Genomic DNA, 25,427 nt, shown 5'->3' on the forward strand with positions numbered 1-25,427 from the left:
TTTTTTCACGTGTAAAATTTACTTTATTTCATGAACATTGACAATTGAAATCGAATATATATATATATTACATTCACACAATTATAAACAGTTTATACACAACATTCATCATACGTTCAGCGAGCCAAACGGCCGAACCTTCTATGACCTTTTAAATGTTTAGATTCAGATAGAACGAAACCAAAACTTAAAGGTGTTAAAATGCCATGTTTCAATGTAAGTGATTTTTGCAAAATCTTGTTACGAATAGCAGCATTTTTTACACAAAATACGTTGTTTTTGTTCGATATACGTTTCCCTTAACAGTATTCACCTTAAAGAAGCTAACCCTTACATGCTAGTAAGTACATAATGATTTTTCAGTGTATCGTTGCTTAGCACAATAAAATCTGGATAATTTTGAGTAATAATATTGTGATAACACCGAAATGAAGTGTTGCGTCAATACTGTTTATTTTCTGGCCATCACAATGTCACTTTAAGATTTTAGAAGTAAAATATGCTTAACAAGCAATTCTTTTGCCAGACTTTGAATTTTCAACAGATAACGAAACACAGGGTGTCTCAAAATGAATATACCAAAAAGACAGTTGAATGACTTATCTTTTTGAGATAACAACAAAATTTAAAATAAGATACATTATGAAGACATGTAAGTTTGTTTTCAGTTAATTATTATTTCTATTTCTTAAATTATTTATCATTATTTTTTTGAACGTGTTTCATTTCAGATTTCAAAACTGGCCTTGTTTTTGAGTAAAATACAACTCTTAAAGTGTTTCCTCGATTTAAGCCATTTGAAAATAAAAATCTACAATAATAAACTAAAGGTCTTGAGGAATCGAGACTTCGTATCCATCCCTTTTACTGCGTTTTCAGAACGTAAATGTATAATTACATAGGTTGTAACTAAAGATAAATACATTTATAAGATTATTAGTTAAACTTAAACTTATTGGACTTTAGAAGACTCGATTTTGAATCTTTTTGTTATCTCATATAATACAAATGTTATTAAACTTTCTTTTTGATGTATTTATTTTATATGAAAGATGCATGCAAACAAAAAATACATTTCAACTATATTTTCCACTCATTCCATCGAGAAATTTTGGTTCGTCAAACAGATTATTTTACTTTTCAACCGGTTTCGTGCCTACTTTTTTATCAAAAATGTGTTGGTACAATTTCGTGAAAACACAGTTTGAAATTTTACAGCGTTGGCCTAAAGTGTATCAAAGTTCTGCGCATGCTTCGATTATGTAGCTGTTTTCTTACTTGTAAAAATAATAAACACTTTTCATCTTCGTCATCGAATAACTGAACTGGTCGAATTACTTTTAAATGCTAAACCACATAACTAACACCAGCTCAGACCATCACCGTATTATCTGTGATTAAAAAGTAAATCAAGTAGTTTTATTACATCAGAATAATACGTGACGGCTTAACAGGCATATATGACGTATTTATATCCCTATCCATTCTTTCCTTTAAAAACAAAAGACGCATTAAACCGTTCTTTTCGGTCAGATTAGGCTTAGATGTCCCACTGATTCATGCGTTTTTTGTAGAAGTTGTCGACTTTGGCAGGAGATGAGGGCGGTTCCACTAGGAACTGGAAAATGGGGGCATAGCCAGGAGAAGGAATAGAGCCTGACAGTAATTGGCCCTCTCCTACAGCCACAAAGAGTCGTTTCAGCTGCTCAAACGTAACAAACATACAGATATTCCAGGATCCCAGACGGATGAAGGACGGCATGAAACTATTATAAAGAAAATGTAATAGTTAGTAGTGAGGTATGGATGGATATAGAAAGATAGTACAATACGAAATTTTTCAAGGAAAGAAGAGAGAGAAAAGATTCAAGTTAAATATTTCTGTTCATGATATAGCTAGCTAAAAATCGGGAGCAGAGTCTATTTTTTTCAGAAGTTTCCCACAAAACAACACGAAGGGTTATTCTTGCACAGTTATCTCTAACTTTGAGTTAATAGATGAGAGGGAAAACAAACAGTCGATAGCGACCACCTTTAACTCTTAGGCAACTTATGTCTGGCCTAATAGTGAGTCTTGACTATTACTCTTATAACGCAATTATGGTCACAAGGTGCAGACCACATTTTAGCAGCGGTCGGTTTATATGAATTGAAAGTTTTGGGAGGAGAAACTGTTCAGGATGCCCATCTTGCGTGATTACATGTAAAGTTAATACAACGAGGTAAGTTTCAGCCTCGTTTTACGGAATGTTATATACACAAGTTTAACAGGTGAAGGTTTTTATATAGTGTTTAAAATTTATCCACTCTTTCAACTAAAACTTCAGGTAATATGAGTGATTGTATATTTACTGGTGAAATTAATCATAAAAGAAGTAACAAACTTTTAAAGAGGTAAACTAGCGAGAGTTGCGATACCACGGACGCTTTTGTTTGTTTGTTTGTTTTGGAATTTCGCACAAAGCTACTCGAGGGCTATCTGTGCTAGCCGTCCCTAATTTAGCAGTGTAAGACTAGAGGGAAGGCAGCTAGTCATCACCACCCACCGCCAACTCTTGGGCTACTCTTTTACCAACGAATAGTGGGATTGATCGTAACATTATAACGCCCCCACGGCTGGGAGGGCGAGCATGTTTGGCGCGACTCGGGCGCGAACCCGCGACCCTCGGATTAGGAGTCGCACGCCTTACGCGCTAGGCCATGCCAGGCCACCACGGACGCTATTCATAACAACTGTTTCGTGTAACTGCGTCTTTTATCATTTTGATTTAAGTGATTGCACATTAGAACTAGGTATATGATTTTTTACTGACATAGGACACTTTATTTAACACTAAATTGTTTGTTATTAATATTATCGTATTGTCTCGATTATAAGACGATCTCAAATATAAGGCAACCCTCAGTTTCACATATCATAGAAAAGTAAGAAATGAGAGTCACAACGGCCTTTTTTTTTTCCTTTTAGATCCACAAAATTAGTACTATAATTGAACAGCCTGCAGGTAGTTTAGTTGCAAAAATTAGTGATGGCTTTAAGCGAACATCTGGCGCACATGCCTAAACCTATGTTTTCTGAATATTCAGTAGTAGAGACAAAGGGCCTGTGGTCAGCCATGATTATAAGGCGACCATAAATTTTACAGCCTAATCATTAATAAAAAAACAACATCACCTTATAATCGTGCCAATACAATATTTACTTTTACTTAAATTAACTTGGCTTATCGTTAAGAAGAAGTGACGAATCGGACCAGAAAGTTAACTCTTTATCTTTGCTTTTGTCCCAAAGTGGATCAATCAAGTAGTAACAGTGACAAAAAAAGGAAACTACATTAGTGATTTTAAGAATGTACAAATTATAGCGCGCCAAAAACTTATACAACATATGTAAGATAATCAAGAATTTTGTCCACTCTTATTTCAGACCATATGTCATATTATCTGTGATTAAAAGTAAATCAAATATATATATTACATCAGATTAATAAGTGACAGCTTAACAGGCATGTATGATGAACTTATATCCCTGTCCATTATTTCTCTTAAAAACAAAAGATGCATTAAACCGTTCTTTTAAGTTAGATTATGCTTAGATGTCCCATTGGTTCATTCGGTGATATTATGAAGTAACGAGTATATGAAACATCTCATCGGCAATATGTTAGCTTACCCTTTATAAAACGCCATAGGGCCCCCTTCCTTTGCCATTTTGATTGCGCAATCCACAGCTCCCGTGTACTGCCCCTTATAGGAGTTCATGTAACGGGTTTTGACGACATCTACTGGCGATGCCACAACAGTGGCGCAGAAGCCCGCGCCGAAAGCAGACATGAAATGGCACGGAGGATTATCTGACATCAACTCGTGGCGCAGAATGGCTTCTTTGATCAAGTCATAAGCCACTAGTTCCGAAGCATTCACTATAGCATTCCTAGTGACGTTTGGTAACGTTCCTAATGAGGAAAAAAAAATCGTTAATATGAGTAAAACCATGTAAAAGCCATAACTAGTGATGTTATGAAATTTAGTGTCATATTGTTTGTGCTACTGTCTTTATTTCTGACATTTATAATAAAGATATTAGAGATCCCGTTTTTATGTAACCAAGATAAGCAAATATCATAATAGTACGGAACAAGTACGTTATAGACTCATCTTGTTAGGATATTTCATTAAAACTAACAAGGGAATGAAATTACTTCATTTTGTAATAAGAAATGCAGCATTGCCTTAGAACACAAGTATAACATTATAAATAGTTTAACTCAAAGCTCCCAAACTTTCTCGGTTCACGACACCCTTTGTGTCTCAGCAATTTTTTTATGGCGCAAGAAGGCAAAAAGAAAAACCTAACAGTTCCGTTTATTAAGTTGTTAGGTCCAAACAATTTAATACTTAATAAGTATTTATGTGCTAACAACTTAATCGCCGTTTGAAAGAATAATACATGTAAATTGAAATTAAAAACAATATTTTTATTTCAATTAAAAAACACAATTACTAATCGGATAACTAAGCCTGTTGGACACAGCTTAAACATTGAAATCAGATTAGACATCGCCACCTTCATTTCCTGTTCCACATTAATTTTCACGCGGTACTTGCTTTTTATCACAGCAACCGCTGAAAACCCAGCTTCGCAGAGATATGACGCCGCAAAAGGAATTACGATTCGCTGAGCTTTAGCACTTAATAGTGAATATTCATCTTTTACTGATATCCAAAACTCAGTTAGTTCCATTCTCTCAAATTTTGTTTTTAAAGTCTTGTCACAAGACAGCTCAATAAAATTTTCTTCTTTTGCAGAGATAAATTCAGATCGGGCCTTTGCCTTCAATAGTTTTGGATCTATGCAAACTTCTCCATATTTTCTGAAAAAGTAATTTTCAAATCAGTCACTGAGTTGTGTTAGATGCTCTTCAAAAACAAATTTTAGTTCGTGGGTGAAATCGACTTCATTGGGTGTAACAAACTACTGCAACAGGAGGAAACAGTCTTTCCCACCATCTTCATTCTTTTTTTTTCTCCATAGCAGTAACTTTTTTTTCTGAAGGCTGAAACCTTCTCTGCGTGTTGCCTTCCTGTGGAGAAAGATTCAACACATTAAGTGTTTCGAAGAGATCACACTGGTGTGCTAATTTTGACAAAAAAATCAGTATCCAAGAAGTTTTTAGCACATTTGTGTTCTTCTTCTTCGAGATAAGAGTAGAGTTTCTGTCGTAATTCGAACACATAGAACAGCACATTCCCACGGGAGAGCCATCACGAGCTACAGTAGTACAACAAAGATGTGTTCCCAGATCCCATATTCTCTTACAGTTTTAAAAACCTCGCCTTCTGTGGCTGAGTTTTTATAAAGGTCACCACTTTCAACACACTTTCCATGACGAGGTTCAGTGCAAGACTCAAGTGCTTTGATGCAAGGGCTTTCCTGTGGGTTATGTGTTGGGTCCACAGTGCATCAAGAGCTTTGCTTTGTATGAGTGTCTGCAATCCTCCATAACAGCCAGATGGAGATCGACCACCATCGGTACAGACGCCAACACACTTAGTCCAGTGTAAGCTGTTTTCATACATAAAAGTGCCAAAGATCTCAAAGAAGTCTTGAGCCTTTGTACCTACAGTGCTACTTTTACAAAAGCGAAGGTCTTCTACAATTTTGTCACCATCCACGAACCGTGTGTAGCAAATCAAATGAGTATTCTTGTTACTATCCGTGGCCTCATCTAGCTTTAACCCGAATTCCTTTCTTTTCAATTTTCAATTAGCTAATCATTGAGGTCTTAAGAAATGTGTTGGATTTTACGGCTGATAGTACTATTGGATAAAGGCACCTTTGAAAGTAGTCGTCCCACAAATTCACCCACCATAATATTCACCATATCCACTGCTGCTGGTAAAATCAGTTCTTCTGCGATGGTGTGAGGCTTTTTACATTTTGCGACTCTATCTGCCACCTGGTAGGATGCTGGCGAAGCATTGGTTGGTATTGATTCTTGTTTCAAAAATGTACCTTTTTGTTCTTTCAATCCTTTTAACTTTCTGATAAAATAATCACGGGGTTTACTAGCCTTGTTAGGATTATTGGTCTCTAAGTGGCGTTTTAGTTTACTTAGAAGCATGCACTCTGGAGCCAAAGCTTTTAGATATAATACACACTGCGGACACTCTTCATGACTGACATCTACCGAAGTAAAACCTAAATCTAGATAACTATCGTCATATTTCCGATATTTCCAATTCTTCACAACTTTGCTATTGGTCTGTGGTTTGCCATCCATTTCTTCACTCTCATACTTCTTATTTATGTTCAAAAATCTTTCCCTTTTTATGTACAAGGACTAGAAACCAACAAAATAATTCACTGAACTTTGCCAGACCTCGCAGACACTTGATCCCAACACCCTTCAGTTATATCCCATTACTGACGGACCCGGAGAGTCAACAGGTATTTATATACAAAATCTAACAAATGAGAAATTTCGAGAAGTTACTGGCGTGGCCGAAAGTACAAGTAAACAAAAACATATCCCAAACATTCGAGAACGTTATTGAAAGGAATGTAGCGCAATCTAATGTTAAAACTGTGAATTACCTCGAGAAAATAGTTCGCGCGGTGTCCGACAGATGTCGATATTGCTGTGTTACCCTTAAAAATGTGAAATATCTCGCGGCGCCCAGTTTGGGTTTAACTATTTTTATTTGCTTACTTTATGAACTGTAATGTCTTCTTGTTTGTATTTAATGCTTGATTCTTATCTAGTGAACTAATCTTATACATTTCTAAAAATAGCTCATCTTTTATTTCAACTCTTCACAATCTATATAAAATTAATAATACTATCTGTTTTATATTATCTATATAAATATAATAGTACTATCTGTTGTATGTTAACTATATAAATATAATACTACTGTCTGTTGTATGTTACATATATAAATAAAATAGTACTATCTGTTGTCTCTCCATGTAACTGCTTTGCAGGTTGTGGATGGATCTTCACCGAAACTGCTATGGAGGCTCATTAGGTCCACAGAGGAAACATACAAATTTCCAGTTTTGGTTTATATGTTCATTTTTGCATTTTATTACCACTACTTCGTCCCCTGTTGATGGATCTTTACCAAACTTGACATGGAGGTTTATTGTGTCCATGTAAAGATACATGTAAATTTACGGTTTCACATTTTGTGTTTTGCAGGTTTTTTAACAATTACAAATAAAAGAAGCAACTTTTTATGTCCTAAAACAACCTTTCATTAATTATAAAATCATATTACTTTCGTCCATGAAACGGGTACTCCAGCTAGTAAATAAAAAATGTGTTAAAATTAACTAACTTAGGTACATATATTTCCATTTCACAATTTCATTTATCCACCAACACTACTGAACAAACTTTGTGATCTCTGTGGCTACTTTATTCGGCTAAAAATATTTCGAAATTTACCTAGCGGACCAAACACTTCTATTTGTAAAAGAAGGTTTATAATGTTAGCTTTTATTTCACTTATTCATTAAGAGAGAGAGAGAGACAGGCGGACGTCGAAACTATCTTTATCAGAACTTAATCTTGCTCTAGTTGTCACATGATCTGCTTTGTAGCTGAGGCCCAATAACTATTTTAAATTATCTGTACTCGTTGAAGTAACACTCACCAACAGGCCCCCCGTAAGTACAACGGTATGTCTCCGGATTTACAACGCTAAAATCAGGGGTTCAGTTCCCCTCGGTGGGCTCAGCAGATAGCCCGATGTGGCTTTGCTATAAGATAAAACACAAACAAACACACTCACTAGCAGCTCTAACTGTCACATTTTTAACATGAATTTTTATCAGGGTAGAAATATCCTAATCCTTTTACCTAAACGTATTTTATGTGTTTAATTCTTAGGTCACAAATTCCAGTAATATATGTTTTTTACCTTTCCATAGGCCTTTGACTCCCTCCTGTTGTCCAATCAGCCGATAGGCCTGTATTGTTCCTGTGTATCTTTTAGGGGTACCTGTGATCTGGGCCTGCATCCTCACCTTCACCACATCCGTTGGTTGAGCACATACAACAGCCATTCCTCCTGTGGTAATCCCAGCGAGAATACGGACAATGACACCAGGAGAGGAAGACTGTTTATTTGAACCTGAAGAATTTAAAATATATCTATTAATAATATTAGCGATAGTGTTATTAATGTTTTCACTATAGGCAATATCTAAATAATATTTCAAATCCCCATCATTCTAAACATGCTCGCTCTTTCAGCCTTGGGGGCGTTATAATGTTAGGTCAATCCCACAATTCATTGTTTGGTGTGACGGGGAATTCGAACCCGCCAAAATAGTGGTTAGTGATTTAAATAATTAAATTAGATGCATAATCAAGAATAAAAAATAGCATTACGACTCGAACATCTGACCATGGAGATTTAGTAACAAATTAAAGTGTGAAAAGTTTTGGTTGCTGTTAAACACAGAGGTATACCGTGTGCTATCTGTGCTCTTCCCACTATGATTACCATACCGATTTTTAGCACTATAATTCTCAAATATTCCGCTGCACCACCGGTGGACGTGTAGAGTTAATATTAAAGAGGGTCATGGACATTCACTTAACTCGCGGTCCGGCATGGCCAGGTGGTTAAGGGACTCAAGTCGTAATCCGAGGGTCGCGGGTTCGAATCCCCGTCACACCAAACATGCTCGTCCTTTCAGCCGTGGGGGCGTTATAATATGACGGTCAATCCCACTATTCGTTGGTAAAAAAAAAAGTAGCCCACGAGTTGGCGGTGGGTGGTGATAACTAGCTGCCTTCCCTCTAGTCTTACACGGCTAGCGCAGATAACCTTCGTGTAGCTTTGCGCGAAATTCAGAGCAAATCAAAAATCCACTTAACTCGTAATATAGAGAACAAACCAAATAATGCATGTGAATAAAAGACGTGACGTGCGTTCCAGAATCTTAGAACGCAAACTGATCACGAATTACTTGACGAATTTGTAAAAGTCGATGTTGACTGATGCAGGGTTAGGACTTGGACATAATCTGTTGTATAAACAATTTAGTCAAAAGCATACATTGTAATGCTAATTGATCAATAAATAATTAATTAACTTATCATTTATCGTGGTAGAACGTCCCCCAGAACCTTAGAAATCGATGCAGATATTGTTCGAGCTCCGCATAAAATCCATTACATCGATACCCGTGGTGGACAGAGCACGAGCAACACGCTGTTTAGCTTTGTCCTTAATTTCAAACACATTCAAAAACAGTAAATAAAACCAAATTTAAGAATAACAGATATTTTAATATCCTGCTTTGAAAGTTCACATGTCATGTTCTGTTATAGTCTGTTTACTGACGTTACGACAGTACAAATTGCAACGTTAGGAGTCTATAATGTGACGTAATTTTAGTGTTTACTGAATGATAGGCAACACTCTACTGTATTATAGTGTGACTAGTTAAAACAAGGGTGTTTTCTGCCTCCTCGCGAGAAAATTGGTTTAAAAGTTAATTGACAGTTTTCCATAGTAACGTTTCTGTAGCTTTATTCCATGTAAACAACAATGTCAGTTCTTTGTTATATAGTCTTAGTTATGCTCCGTGGTGATTTTACAACAGAAATGAGGACTTATAATGATAATAACCTGGATTTAATACTCACAAATGACACAACATTGACAACCCATTGCGTAGCTTATCGCTTAAAAACAAAACAAACATGGTAGAACATCCTCTTTTATCCTTAAGGACCGGTGAAACGCCGTTTGCCATAGAATACGTGCAAAATTCTTTTGTCAGAAGACATATTTTGCGTCACAAACTGGTCCGTATATACTCACCTGATAATTTTTGATGGTAGAAGGACCTTACGGAATCATAAAATCCGATACGAACTGATGCAAACGCCATCTGTCGTTGGAGCCCTGCACAAAGGCCATTGTAGAGACTCTTCGGTCCTTCTTGTTTAGCGATAGTGAGGAGTGTACCAAACATTCCTTTATACCGTGGAGTAGTTGGGTTGTTCAGGGCTTGGCTGACTTGTGTAATTGTTTGAGAAACAGTAGACTCTCCCTGGATCTGAAATAAGAGTAATTTATCACTGAAATTGATTTATGTAAAATAGCAATAATTATTAGAGGTTAATTGCATTTATAAAGTTACAGAGTCGTAAGTTTTAATTAACGCCCCAACATTACCTCACGTTTACTTTAAACATTCCCTTGTGTATCTATGTTAGTTAATTTTATGGCCTGGTCTGGCCTGGTGGTTAAGGCACTTAGCTCATAATCTGATGGCGGTAGCAGGTTCGACCGTTATAATGTGACAGTCAATCTTACTATTCGTTGGTAAAAGAGTAGACCAAGAGGGTGGGTAGTGTTGACTAACTGCCTTCCTTCTAGTATATGACGGCTAAATTGGGATGGCTAGCGTTGTTAGTACTCATGTAGCTTTATGCGAAATTTAAAAAAAAAGTTAACCCTTTACTTCCTGGGAACGTTGGAACTAATCACACACAAAAAACAACAACAATTATTAAAGCTTTTTTCATGTTTATACACTCGTCTTTATAGAAAAACAAAAGTTTTAGGAAGTAAAAGCTTTCCAGTTATCTTTAGCGTGTTTTATTAGTATTTTTGCATTATGGCTTAACAAGAAATGTCAAGGTTTCAAATAGTTTCTGATTTTCGGTTTTAGTCGATAAAACACCCGATAGAAAAAATAATAATTAAAATCGACTTTCTTTTTCCAAAAATTGTTGTTGCTTTGAATTAAGCACAAAGCTACACAATGGGCTATCTGTGCTCTGCCCACCAGGGGTATCGAAACCCGGTTTTCAGCATTATAAGTCCGCAGGCATACCGCTGAACCATTGGGGGGCTTTCCAATAAATACTGGAAATGCTAAACGTACAGGTTGGAATAACGGCAAATCTTTGGATTTACAACACTAAAATCAGGGTTTTGATTCCACTTGGCGAGATCCCGTATGGCCAGATCGTTAAGGCAGTCGATTCATAATCTGAGGATCGTGGATTCGAATCTCCGTCACATCATATATGCTTGGGTTTTCAGTCGTGGGGCGTTATAATGTTACGGTCAATCCCACTATTCGTTAGTAAAAGAGTAACCCAAGAGTTGGCGGCGAGTGGTGATGACTAGCTACCTTCCCACTTGTCTTACATTACTAAATTAGAGACGGCTAACGCAGATAGCCCTCGTGTAGCTTTGCGCGAAATTCAAAACAAACAAACAAACAAACCATTTGGTGAACACAGCAAATAACCTGATGTGGCTTTGCTGCAATAAAACACACACCCTAGCTACTTTGAGGACCACGTTATCTTGAAATGTTACTCGGGAAAAAAAAAAGTGATACGTTTCGTGCGTCAGTGGTTTGTTTCAGTATATTAACTACCTGTACAAAGCTTTCACATAATTAGAATTGAGTTTAGATCCTCTTTTTTTTTCACTCCTATAAGTGAAATTAGTGTACAGAGAATATACGATTCTTTAGTATACTCATAATGGTATCATAAGCGAAAATTCCTAAAACACCGATTTTAGAGAAAGCTAAAAACAAACATTGAAATAAAGGCGCCCTAAATATACATTAGAAAAGAAAACTGAAACACAAATGAACTTACGTCAGCATTAATGGAAAGTTTGTTTTTGAATTTCGCACAAAGCTACTCGAGGGCTATCTGTGCTAGCCGTCCCTAATTTAGCAGTGTAAGACTAGAGGGAAGGCAGCTAGTCATCACCACCCACCACCAACTCTTGGACTACTCTTTTACCAACGAATAGTGGGATTGACCGTCACATTATAACGCCCCCACGGCTGAAAGGGCGAGCATGTTTGGCGCGACGGGGATGCGAACCCGCGACCCTCAGATTACGAGTCGCACGCCTTAACACGCTTGGCCATGCCGGGCCTAGTATTAATGGAATTTTCTTCGCCCGCAGATGAAACATGTTTTTGTACATCAACTTTTATATCCGTATGTTTCGAAGTCGTATAGTTATAGTAGTAATGTTTTCTTATCCTTTGGTTTTGTGGTCGTTAATGTTTATTTAATCATTAATCAGCACCCACAGAGCTCAATGAATAAATGAAAAATTGTCGTTTATGTTCCCTTGATTGCTGGTAAGCACGAAGATACACAATGAGCTATCTGATCTGTGCCCACTGCGAATATCGAAACCAAATGACACCGTGAAAAGCCCTCTGACTTACCGCTGAACCAACTGGGATGGGGCTGTCGATCATCTGTAAGAATATGAATTACTTATTTTTCACGAGAGGGAGTATTTTAGTTTTATTTATTTATTTGTTGTTGTTTAGGGGTAGTTTAATATAACTTGTACTTGATGTGGCATTCATTCAAAATGTAGTATAAACCACATTTATTTTAGCGAGATTTATATTTGATACTTAGTTTTATAACTATTTGACATTGTACATATACAATTGTAGGAGTTATCTTATTTCTCAGTGTGTATATATAAATTACTTTTCTAATACTTAATCATATGCAATTTTAGGTACTTCCACATTAGGTCAGCGGTTAAGTGAACGCATTTACATAGGTCCAATCAAGGATTCGATTCTCCATGATGGACTTGGGTAGGAATCCAATTACGTAGTTTATGTTTAATAAAAATACAACAACACAATTTTTATGTGTAGTTGCTTGCTTTAACTTCTTTAAAGTAATTTGTCTGATTATATTTTGAACAGTTCTTTTCTACACATTTCGTTTCATGTTCACAGAATGACAGGTCTCACTGTGTTTAGGTAAGTGTAATTTTAAATATCTGAAATTGCCTTTTTGTATCAAAACAAGAAAAAAGTTCCGCGAAAGTTGCATTTACTTATGCTTGTCTGATCTTTCACTCAGGGATTAGAGGTCAGGGGAGGGGAATCAAAATGATATTTGAGAATGCAATAATTTTAAATGTAAAAGTACTACGTATCGGATTACAAATAAAACTAACTTTGTTTCCAAGCGCTAGGCAAAGCGAATGAAATTAGTTCACAACTTTGTTTTCAAGATCTAAGCTTAGCGAATCACGACACTTTACTAATTAGATAAATCATTTAAAAAACAAAAAACATGTTATCATTAAAAATTTAAAAACCAGGAGTTTGAGAAAAACAAAGAAGGTTGCATTAAAAGAAATGATACTCGTTGGATCTGAAAACAGTGATAACAACTGTAACAGACAAAAATTGTAAATGTTATGATGATGTTTTTTTATTAGGCCCAAAGCTACACAGGGGATTTTCTCTGTTCTTCCCACCACAAATAAGCGGATTTTAGGGTTAAAAGCCTTCTTATTTACCGCTGAGCCACCAGGACTTCTCTCTGAGGGTAATTATTAAAATTTTTGTTTTGTTTTGTTTTGTTTTGTTTTATTATATAATAAAAATGGCAAGTTATTCGTAATTTTCGTTAGCTTTTATATCTTTGGTCATAAAGAACGCAGTAATAGAAGAACAAAAGAAAATTCAAGTAAGACACAAAGAGGGGGTTTTAGTGCATGACAAAGAAATAAGACATCAATGAAGAGGTAAAGAAGTATTGAGCTAGAATTATGATATCACTGTGGGCATCAAGAAGCTATGAGATGGGAATGCAACATCAATGAACGTGTAAAAATGTTAAGGTAGAAATATTACATCAGTGAAGACATAAAGAAGCGTTATCCTTTTTGTTAATATGACCTCGTTTAGTCCACTTAGATTAAAAACCCACAGAGAGACGCATGATGTAAGTTCTATCGAAGTTGAGTTTTAAATTATTGTGAAATGTGGAATAGGTTGCGTTATAGCTTACATATTTATAAGAATAGGCTTAGAGAAAAAATTACCTCAGTGAGATAACGGTGAGTCTACAAAGTTACAATGCTAAAACCAGCGGTTCGATTCCCCTCGGTGACGCAGCAGATAGTACACTGTGGCTTTAGTGTAAGAAATACACACACATATTTGGATATAATATATACGTATATCCTAAGATATAAAAATAGCAGTGCTTACAACGTTCCAGAGTATCTGATGCAATGAGAAAATATTTCTAATTCTCGGCGAGTTTATTTGTTTTATAGAACAAAGCCGCAGTGAGTTATCTGCTGTGTTCCCCGCTGGGAATCGAACCCCGGATTCGAACGTTGTAAGTTTTTAAGCCTATCGCTGTTCCACAAGGGTAACTGATAAGAAAATATCCCTTTGGTGAGAGGAGAATTTTGTTTTCTTTGCACTTGTGTTTAATTTTCTTCAGTCAGTTGTAGAAAGTTAAAATTAGCTTATTATTCTTGACAAAGTCGTCAGTGCGTGACATTTAGCAAATAGGCCCGGTATGGCCAAGCGCGTAAGGCGCGCGGCTCGTAATCCGAGGGTCGCTGGTTCGCGCCCGCGTCGCGCTAAACATGCTCGCCCTTCCAGCCGTGGGGGCGTTAAAAATGTGACGGTCAATCCCACTTTTCGTTGGTAAAAGAGTAGCCCAAGAGTTGACGCTGGGTGGTGATGACTAGCTGACATCCCTCTAGTCTTACACTACAAAATTAGGGACGGCGAGCACAGATAGCCCTCGAGTAGCTTTGTGCGAAATTCCAAAACAAACAAACAAAACAATTTAGCACATAAATATATTCTAAAATACAACTTTTTAGAATAAAAATAATGTGTTGTTCCACTTTTCTGATTGACTCTGTTTTACTACCACCAACCCTAAATTATTTTACGGTATACTTTGTTCTCTTAGGGAACAAAATATCATTTTACACTTGGAGAAACAGCAGGCTTTAAAAAAAAACAAAAACTTACCCGACACGTATGTTTTGTAGGCTTAACTATTAAAATAGGTTTTAATATTTACGGCCCCCTAACCAAATGTATTAATCTTCATGTAATATTCAAGAATAAGAGATTTACTGACATAGCAAGTTTGTGCTTTCTTTTCTTTTGCACATCAAAATAAATGTTTACTTTATTCTCTTCGTTAATTAGATATTTCAATATTACAGTGTTAAATATCAGTTGCGCCGCCCAAGGTCTTACCAAGTGGTGTGGCAACAGTCTATTCTCCTATTGGTGCGTCTGTAATTTTATTAGCCAATCACTTCCGTCTGCGCAAGGCCACACCAGGGGTGTGCGCTCGTGTTTCTTGCAGCCACGTGAAGTAAACAGCTGATAAGTGTAAATGCGTGAACAACTTTTGTCAACAGTTTGCTACATAACTGTGATATTCTACTTCTATTTTTTAAAGCATTTATTATTACTCTTGAATATGTGTAATAAATAATTTTTATCATTTATTTCATATTGCATGCTAATAACTATTTCTTCTATTTATACAAAAGTTATTTAATAAAAGTGCCAAACATTACTCGCTGTTTTTCATGAAGTGGTGTGGTAATTGTTTTATGTTGAAGGACAGGGATAAATATGTCGTAAACATGAGAATGTCTGGCTTAAATAATGAAACATGAGGCCGAAGTTAAAGATTTATTCCCTAATGCAAGGTTGTGAAGCAAATTAAAGACATATCTTATAATTTTGAAAATCAATTTATTATTCGAATACAGCGAATCTTCTGCATGAACTATGCATGACTGTAATCTTATGGTAAAAACTTTTCAAAAAGCTGTTCGCTTCAGAATTTCGGAGGTGGGTGAGAAGATTTGGTTTATAGCAAACGCTGTATTAGATATTTATGTTATGGTCTTAATGACGAGCTAAGTCTCAGCTTCTCTTAATAGGATAAGGCAGTGTATTAGTTCCAGCGACCAACCAAAAATATAAATTGATTACATTGCAATTAAGCAATGTTCCCATGAAATATATCATCGTAAAATAAAGACGTACAACATACATTAAAATGTTAATTTAATGACATTTATCTGCTTACTGTTCATGTTGTTTTATTGGTGTACGAAATAGAAATAAGTGCACGTTTCACACTCTTGCTAAAGCTAAATAAACTGGGACAGATGCAACGAATGTACGTGTGCAACGAGCCAGCTTTATAATATTTTGCATCAGATGTGAAGATTGCTGTATTTTTTTTTTAAATGGAAATTAAACAAAAAAGTTCTCTATCACAAGTTGACCTTTCAACGGTAAGTCTGTGGGTTTAAAACGGTAGAAATGGAATGTCGATATCCGTAGTGAGCACAACACAGATATTTGTATAACTTTGTACTTAACTACAAGCAAACGAGAAAAGTTTTCCTAATTCGAAACAATTTGCAGTTTTAAATTCAAATTTTAAGTGAAAAAAAACCCTAGAAACTCTACAATTGGCCAGAGACAGCATATTTGGTTATCTGCTACAAATTTCGATGAGAGAGAGAGATTGGAAATATAAAAGGGAAAGTCAAGGGTCGGTACCATTGTTCTTTTGCTATTGGATTTCAGAAGTGGGCGAAAAGAAAAATTAACTTTATGAGTGAGTATGAAATGGAGGAGCTGTCCTGTTTAATACAATAAAATGTAAAAATTGTATAGTTATGTCAAGCGAAACAAATAATTTTTCCGAAGATAATCTAGAATCAAACATATGTAAATTATGTATTGCTTCTGACAGAAAGCAAATTATAAACAACAAATAAAAGCATTAATATTAATAATAAAGCTGGCAAGAATATTCACGAAGATTTCCAAGTAAGTTACTTTGTTTCTCACTTTTATACTATAAATCCATACATCCACACATATACAGTAAGATTAAAAAAATTAAGAAATGGACGCATTATTTTCTTCATGCAACTGGTATATGCAAGCTGAGATACTAAATTACTTAGATATAAGCGTATAGAAAGATAAGTCCATTTATGGGTTAGACCTTGATATTCGCGCAAAGCTACATGTGTATTATCTGTTCTGATAGTACCTCATCTGAGCTGATGAAACCACAGAAAAGACAGCTTTCCAACCACAGCACTAACCATAGCTCTTGGATTACTCTTTATTTAACTGTAACTCTTATCACAACACATCACAGCCACTTAAGAGTATGATTCACCCACCTATAGTAATAAAATCAGACTCTAGGGAGCAGCAGAGCGCAATAATACGATTAAATTCCACCCACCTCCCAGGCTAATAATCTAACTTGTTTAGAAACGATTTTTTACGGCAACGTAACGCGTACAATTCGCTAATCACAAGGCCACGCCCAATTCTCTTTATTCGTGGAAATGAAATATAGCTAAGTATTCAAAGTCACCTATTTCATATCAGTGCATAAATCAGAATTTTGTTTTGCTATGACACTGAGATAAAACCGCTTTTGATAGCCACTAAGTTATAATATTATAAACAAATGACTCACGGTTCTCTATCGCTTTTTAAGTAAATCTGCGTCAATCATTACAGAATAAATATTACCTTCTCTCTTTTCGTTTTGAATAAAGTATGAACTTATTTACGTGGCTATAAAGTTATATTTCATCTGTTTATTTTTTACAAACTACGTCGAATTGTATTGGCTTTTGTTAGCACAAAGTTGTACACAATGGCCTATCTGGTCTGGTCATTATGGGTAATCGAACTCTGGATTTTATCATTGTAAGTCCGGAAACTAATCGCTGATCCACTGTACTTACGCGTATCTAGAGTGATGACAACGTAACATTTTACTTTATATATTTTCTATGTTGAAACCCAAATTGCAAGTTAATAAAAATTTTAAATGTTTTACGTATTACAAGAAGGTGGCCAAGTGGTTAAGGCGCTCGACTCGTAATTTGAAGGTCGAGGATTCGAATCTCCGTTACACCAAACATGCTCACCCTTTCAGTCGTGGTAAAAGAGTAGCCCAAGAGTTGGCGTTGGGTGGTGATGATTAGCTTCCTTCCCTTTAGTCTTGCACTGCTTAAATTAGGGACGTTTAGCGCAGATAGGCTTCGTGTAGCTTTGCGCGAAATTCATACCTAACTAAAGAAACTTTTGTGACCAGTTAGACTTAACTATCGTTCTTTTATTGTAGCATATGTACAGCTACAAAGTATAAAACATATTCATGTGGCAACAAACCACGAATCCTCGTTTTATAAGTCCCACTACGCCCGATTTGTGACGAGTCTGAAACGTAGTTTTCTTATCGGCCGCAATATTGGTGTAATATATTATTTTCTCAGTATTTTAGTACATGATAGTTGCGGTTACACTGTCTACTGTAAATAGAGAAGCTAGACTATGGTAGACATCCGCAAACTCACATTCCAAATGTTTAGAATCATCAGAAATATATATTTTATGTAATGAAGACTGTTTAATGTTAATATTTTTAAACAGCAGTTATATTAATGCATTTGCAGTTAGCGTAAGTTTGAGGTTCTTAGCAACAACGTAATGTATACAATACAATAAAGATATCATCTTGAAAAAAATTCGATACGATTTCTAGTTTTGTCGAGTTGAAGAAAACTTTTCTTACCTGAAGTCGTACTTTTGCGACATCTAGCGGAAAAGTTATGATATCAGCAATACAAGCTGCGGTACCTGCACTGAAGACTTTAATAGCAATTGTGGGTTCTGTTCCTAAAGCTGGTAGACCAACCATTGTTAGCTGTCAGTCCTCAGGTCTCTGGTAAATCAGTGAGAATAGAAACGAGTGTGTTAGTTATATTTGACACAATTATCACGTTATAAGATTGAACATGTATGTTATCTGCAAGCAAAAATCGTCATGTGATCATTTTATCTCTATTTAAAGAAGAAAAACAAAACATGTTCGATAATATGGCAAGTTGCTTACAAACCGAATAACATTCTTACACACACACACACGTTTATATGTATACATGCAAGTAAAACGTATAGAAATTCGACAAAATATGTAATATTGTGGTATTTCACTCAATTCGGATTCTTAGGAAAGACATCAAGTTGTTGGGAAGAGTTCAAAAAGGGGTTATTAGAATAGTGCCTGGAGGAGGAGGGGCTGTCATACGAGGTGAGGTTGAAATCTCTCAAATTTTCTCTTTAAAAATGTTAAGGGAATCTCATTGAGGTGTTTAAGATTCTAAAGGGAATTGGTAATGTTGATACATAACCATTTTTCATACTTATCAGCGAGAATTACAGAACTAGGAGACACAAAGATTTATACAAGGTAGAAGCTGTCTTCAGCTAAGACAGTTTTATTTTTCAAATAGGGTGGTTAGCCTATGGAATGGGTTACCTTTAGATGTTATGGAGGCAGCAAATTTAAGTGAGTTTAAAAGAAAGCTTAATAGATATATGAATGATAAGGGTTTGTTTTAGGGTGTTTCTTTTTTATTTTATTTATTAATAGTTTAGGAACAGCCAAGATGGACCGATAGGTTCAAGTTGTTTCAAAACATTGTTATCCAACCACACAAAACAGAATATTTCAACATTAAGATATGCTCTTTCTAAAGATTATTTAAAAGCTAAAAACCATCTTAGTTATGTTGGAACTAAGAAATCACCCCACTTTCAACGGTTTTAAATAGTTGTTCATATTTATCGGTTGTTAACAGCAGAATGACTTTATAACAAACTTTCAAACGTTTCAATTAATCGTCTGGAGTTTTGGCACTCGTTAGCAGAATTCTCCGAACTGAACAAAACATTTACTTTGTAAATAAACTTTTAGAAAATTACACAACGAACCTAGTCGAAACTCAAATTAAAACATTCAAACAAAGCTCGTTACACATCTACTTTCTTTATAGGAAAGTGACGAACTTTTACTGGCGTAAAACGACTTAAACAATATCATAAAAACTGGTTTTTAAAAATACTTTGATGCTACAGTACTGCAGGAAAATTGTGATTTAAAAATTTCACATTAGAATAAATCATTTGTTAAATCTTAACAACGCATACAGTCAGACATTAACATGCTTCGATAAGAGTTGCTGTAGCAAGCTTTACATCTATACATATAATTGTTTCTCGCGTATTTTTTTCTCTTCTTCTTTATATTGATAAGCAATGGACCGACAAACATTCGTTTTCCCAAATGACACTATTCAGCTTGTAGAAGGGGTTGAAATTCAAAGTATTAGGGTTATCAAGATTCCAAACCGAAAAACCCATCGGGATAGTCCAGCCCTTGTACCTAATATTTCAAATGGTTATTATTAAAATATCAAATAAAGTCAGAACTTGCCTACTGTAAACGTTGCTGTTATTCTAACCTGAATTATTTATTGAGTTTGCTAGGTTCCTCACTAAACATTATTGTTTTAAACACTTTTGATTACAATTTTCCTCTATAACTTGATGTTTAATTTTTTTTAATAAAAAATATATAGACCTTTCACCTATTCAGCTTCTTTACTCTCACACCCCCTGGCCCTGCATGTTTTTGAATTTCGCACAAAGCTACTCTAGGGCTATCTGTGCTAGCCATCCCTAATATAGCAGTGTAAGACTAGAGGGAAGGCAGTTAGTCTTCACCACCCACCGCTAACTTTTGGGCTACTCTTTTACCAACGAATAGTGGGATTGACCTTCACATTATAACGTCCCCACAGCTGAAAGGGCGAGCATGTTTAGTGCGACGGTGATTCGAACCTGCGACCCTCAAATTACGAGTCGAGCGCCTTAACTCACCTGGCCATGCCGGGCCTAAAATATTTACCTAATACGAAGGTGGTTGAAAAAATTGTTGAATAATCTGTTATTTTTCGTAAAAAAAATAAAACGTTATTATTGTGACTTTTAATTAAAATAAGCTACTTATACGAATCAGGACTAAACGTCAAGCATGTTGTAACAAGTGTAGTGAATTTAATAAGTTTATCGTTTATAATTATAATGATTATAATACATTGAGTTAACGTACGGATACCCTTGCTGTCAGCGATCGTTTTCCATTATTGCTAGAATTGGTTCGTTTAGGAGATTTAGGCTAATCTTAAGTACGTAACACAATGCAAAAATAGTCCTCGTAAATTATCTTTTATAAATAATAATAAAGAATGAAAATATTACATATACTAAACAGTTCATCTGCTAGGTGGTGTTGTCTTTCTTGTCGAAGACAGAACGTGTGTATTTGCAAGATAGGTTTGTATAAAGAGTGAAAGAAAAAATAAAATGAAGGTTGTACGTTTTGGACCTATTCTGCTAAAACGAGGACTACAGGTAGCGCCAGCGATTTCGACAATTGCTGAAACTATTCATTCCAGGTTTATTTTATGCTTGGAAAAATAATCGCATTATAATCTTTAATTAAATACGTTTTACAGTTCCTTATCATTGATTTAGAAATTAATATAATGGATTTAATATTCTGACCCTGAAAATAAAAAAAAAACGTTTATTTCCCACTCATCCGTCAAATAATTAGCTTATTGACCATTTGTTTCTATATGTGTCAACACTGTGCACATTACAAATTTCCAAATTATAATAATGCTACTGTGTTACTATAGAAACGGTAAATACTGTGCCACTACATAAAACAGTGAATACTGTGCTACTATAGAAACACTAAAACTTACAATAGCATTTGATTTCACAATAGTTTATGCATGCAAGTTCTAGTTCTACATGTTTTATCATCTATATCTTAAATTATTTTTTGTTGTTGATATTACATTACCATAGAACTGATAATTATATTACTTCTTCTTCTTTACGAGCTGTATAGTAAAGGTCCAATGTTCAAGCCATAATATGTGTTTAAAATGCTTCAGATTCTTATCTGCACTTTATAGATTAAATTGACAGTTAATTACGTCATTTGATTCAAGGAACATGATAAAGCTCTTTGGCGGCGGGTATTTCTGATCGGTTACTTTCCCTCTGGTCAAAACTAGGAATCAGAGCCTTAAGGGTATCTCTCCTGACTGTTTAACCTACATGTCGCATAATGAACCCTTCGAATTACAGATTGAAGCTCCTACTGATATTCTCTGCGTCTTTTTCATCGTATTCATTTAATATATTTAAATGTCGTTTCTTTTTAAGTTTCATTGTTGAAGCGTCAAAACATTAAACTAGTTAAAATGGATACGTCAGAAACACTGACGTCGTAACTTATAACATCAATGGTTATAACTAAAAACTGACAGAATATCTTGCAATAGTACATACGACGTTAAATTGTTTTAAGACATCTGCTGATTAAACTTTACCGTATAAACTATGTTTGATAAGCATAAACGGGAGACATAATAATTTAGCAGGTACAGGCAACAGTTTTAATAAAGACAAATCCAACTGCTCCAAACAACAAGACGAATATGTTTGGTGGGTGTGTGGAGACCCTGGTACGACCACGAGGTTTGTGTGCTGTAATCTGCATGTGACGTGGCTTGAACCCTGTCACCGAATGTATTAGCCCTTTCAGCCACGAGAGCGTTATAATGTGATTGTTAATGCCACTATTCGATTAGAGCAGCCTAAAAATTAGTAGTGGGTGCTGGTGACTAATTACCTTTCTTGCAGTCTGAAACTTCTGAATGAAGGACGGGTAGCGTCTAAGATTTCCGTGTAGCAGTGTGTGAAGTTCAATAAACCGTGATAACATGATGATAAATAACAGTTTAAAAATGGTGGACAGTCTCACTGTGACACAACATAATAGTTTATATTTGTTACGAAAGAATTCCCCCTTCCCCAAAAAAAAACAAAGATAAAAGAAAAAACAGTCCCTTAATGAGACAGCGGTAAGTTTATAGACTTGCAATGGTAAAATTCTGGGTTTGGTTCCTCGCGATGGACACAACAGATAGTTCAATGCGACTTTGCTCGGAAACAAACGTTTCAAGTGTAAACCACACTTAATGTGTTTATGTTTATACTATAACAACACTGATTAAACTTCAATTCTATACGAAGCTATCCCTCAATAGATATTAGTTATCGAGTTTATTAACTAAAATTAACAGGTTTGATTTCATACTGGTTTAAATATATATTTTTTACTCACGATTTTCAGCATAGATAAAATGTTTCGTAATCTTCATTGGTGTTAACCTTGATTGCACGTTGTTGTCGTGGGTTCGAGTTCTCGTCACACCAAACATGCTCGTCCTTTCAGCCGTGGGGGCATTATAATGTGACGGTCAATCCTACCGTTCGTGGATAAAAGAATAGGCCAAGAGTAGGCGGTGGTGATAACTATCTGCCTTACCTCTAGTCTTACGCTGTTAAATTAGGGACAGCTAGTGCATATAGCCCTCGTGTAGCTTTACGCGAAATTAAAAAACAAACAGTTATTGTTTTTGCAGGTCAACTGGTCTCTGGGCGTTGGAATGACCAAATTAGGTATGAAATAGTTGGATGGTATATAGATTTTTCGAATGCTTTGGACTTAAGTTGTATATACTAGTTTTCCGTAGTTTAATAAGACGCCAAAGAACCAGAAGTGAAAATCAGAAAATGGGTTTTGCTTCTTATACTTACACGAACGAATATTTGTATGTCGCGTGGGAAGAAAATAAACTTGTTTATTTCTGTTGATATAATTCAAAGAAGTCACACAACGGGATTTAAGCTTTAAGTCTTTAATTTTAAATTAATAGACTAGAGGAACACAGCTAGTCAACAGTGTCCACCACCGACCACTAGTCAACAGTGTCAAACAGCGACCCTTGGATTATTTTTACCTACTCGAACAGAGGGAGGAATTTAAATGTAACTGCCATTTTATAGTGCACACCTCGACCCAAAAGAAAGAAGCGCGTTTGTTTTGAGACAATGGATCATTGAATCATTGGATCTTATGACCAGATCCAACATTTTCTTTAATGACTGAGATATGGAAACAAGCATTTCAAGTTAAACCTAGCTTAAAATCCAGCCAGCTATATGGAATTTTCACATACGCACACATGTATGTATATTTACATACGTAGAAGACTAGAGAAAACTGACCCTCTTTACCGTAATCTAAACCACACAAATAAATTGTATTCGATCTTAGAAAAAACAGACTAAAGAACTTACCTCTCTAATGAAAATTAAAAGTTGATCATCTAACCGAAAAGCAATTCACATTTTACATGAATGAAGAAGATGATGAACGGATCGTTGGGGCGTGTTATGAATGACCAATCACAATCCTTCTCAAAGTCAGGAATAATTGTAATTCGAGTTTATACTACGTGAAGTGGTTCGAGGAAGATAAAACGCGCCACATGTTGGTGTTGAAAGTTTTTTTGTTTTGTTTTTTCTGTAGCCTTCTGCCATGTTTACGAAAAGATGGCTTCTATCAACCTTGAAATGACGACCATGGTTACTTTATTACTATATCTGTTTAATTAACAGTGAAACGTTAAACAAGAAATAAATGCATCTATAGTCTTACCATAAAGGACGTAGCGCGAATGTCAATATCTATATATGTAACCAAAACCCCTGTGCCATCTGTTGAATGGCACCACAAACAAAAATTCACAAAAATTTCACACGTTGGGTTTGATTTACATTTCGCGCAAAGCTACACGAGGACCATCTGCCCTAGCCGCCTCTAAGCAGTGAAATGTCAGAGGGAAGGCAGATATCATCACCACCTACCGCCAACTCTTTGACTAATCTTTCACGAACGAATAGTAGGATTGACCATAACATTATAACGCCCTCTCAGTCGAAAGGGTGAGTCAATTTTGTGAGATAGAGGTTCGAGCCCGCGATATGCAGATTATGAGTCGAGCACCCTTACTACCTGGCAGTGCCGGGCCCAAACAACCCTTAGTGCGTTGTTTCTGCTAGTGCTGAGCAATGATAACTTGATAGGATGTATCATTAGCTAAAAACTGCGTGTAATAACTAAGGACTAATTTTATTATTTCAACTGTTGACTTATCTTCATATTTAAACACGTTATTTTAACTTTCAGAATTCGGTATTAAAACTGTTGAGTCATCACAAAACCTCGTTTCAGAATTGGATTTAGCCAATCAACAAACCTAGGGGAATTATGAAGTTTATTTACTTATTATCATTTTTTATATATGCATGGACTTTCAGGTACTGAGCTTTTGACTAATGTATTTATCCCTCAAACTTGTCGAGTCTTCGAATTCAAATTTAATTAGTATAACAATAATTTAGCTGTACGTTACTGGCTAATTTGTCAAGTACCTGGTATGGTCTGATGGTTAGGACACTCGACTCGGCATCTGCGAGCCGTGTGATTGAAACCTATCGCCAAACATGCTCGCCCCTTTCATCCTTGGGGTCATTCCAACTGTTTTTTAATAAAGAGTGGTCCAAGGGTTGGCGGTGGGTGCTCTTGGCTTGCTGCCTTCTGTCTAGGTCTGTCATTTTATAATTAGTGAAGCTAGAGTAAATAGTTCTCTAATAATATCACGTGCAATTCAATAGTCAAACCAACACTGTAAACTTGTTTACCAAGCTTTTTATAACGAAGTATACACGCTCTAATTATTATCTTAATTTTCTATTGTATAGCTTAATTATTGCAAAA

At 35.6% G+C, this 25,427-nt stretch overlaps 2 protein-coding genes across 5 annotated transcripts; both read right to left on the bottom strand.

Moving 5' to 3' along the window:
- LOC143244023 (dicarboxylate carrier UCP2-like) lies at window positions 1-24,452 on the bottom strand. Of its 4 annotated transcripts, none has more exons than XM_076487976.1 (6): window positions 23,945-24,452; window positions 18,450-18,599; window positions 9,847-10,084; window positions 7,930-8,142; window positions 3,674-3,956; window positions 1-1,766 (listed from the first exon to the last, which is right to left on the bottom strand). In XM_076487976.1, exons 2-6 carry the CDS (start codon window positions 18,573-18,575, stop codon window positions 1,541-1,543), a joined length of 1,086 nt encoding a protein of 361 aa, XP_076344091.1. In that variant the 5' UTR covers window positions 18,576-18,599; window positions 23,945-24,452; the 3' UTR covers window positions 1-1,540. The 4 variants fall into 4 exon arrangements, with proteins under 4 accessions (XP_076344091.1, XP_076344093.1, XP_076344095.1 ...); XM_076487978.1 differs by lacking the exon at window positions 23,945-24,452 and adding an exon at window positions 22,926-23,791; XM_076487980.1 differs by lacking the exons at window positions 18,450-18,599; window positions 23,945-24,452 and adding an exon at window positions 17,803-18,000.
- Window positions 3,965-7,921, bottom strand: LOC143244024 (SCAN domain-containing protein 3-like). The gene has a single exon (XM_076487981.1). The coding sequence runs from the start codon at window positions 6,282-6,284 to the stop codon at window positions 5,787-5,789; it is 498 nt and encodes a 165-aa protein (XP_076344096.1). The 5' UTR covers window positions 6,285-7,921; the 3' UTR covers window positions 3,965-5,786.
- Window positions 24,453-25,427: the final 975 nt, after the last annotated feature.

This window comes from Tachypleus tridentatus, chromosome 2 (genome assembly GCF_004210375.1).
Source record: "Tachypleus tridentatus isolate NWPU-2018 chromosome 2, ASM421037v1, whole genome shotgun sequence".
NCBI lineage: Eukaryota > Metazoa > Arthropoda > Merostomata > Xiphosura > Limulidae > Tachypleus > Tachypleus tridentatus.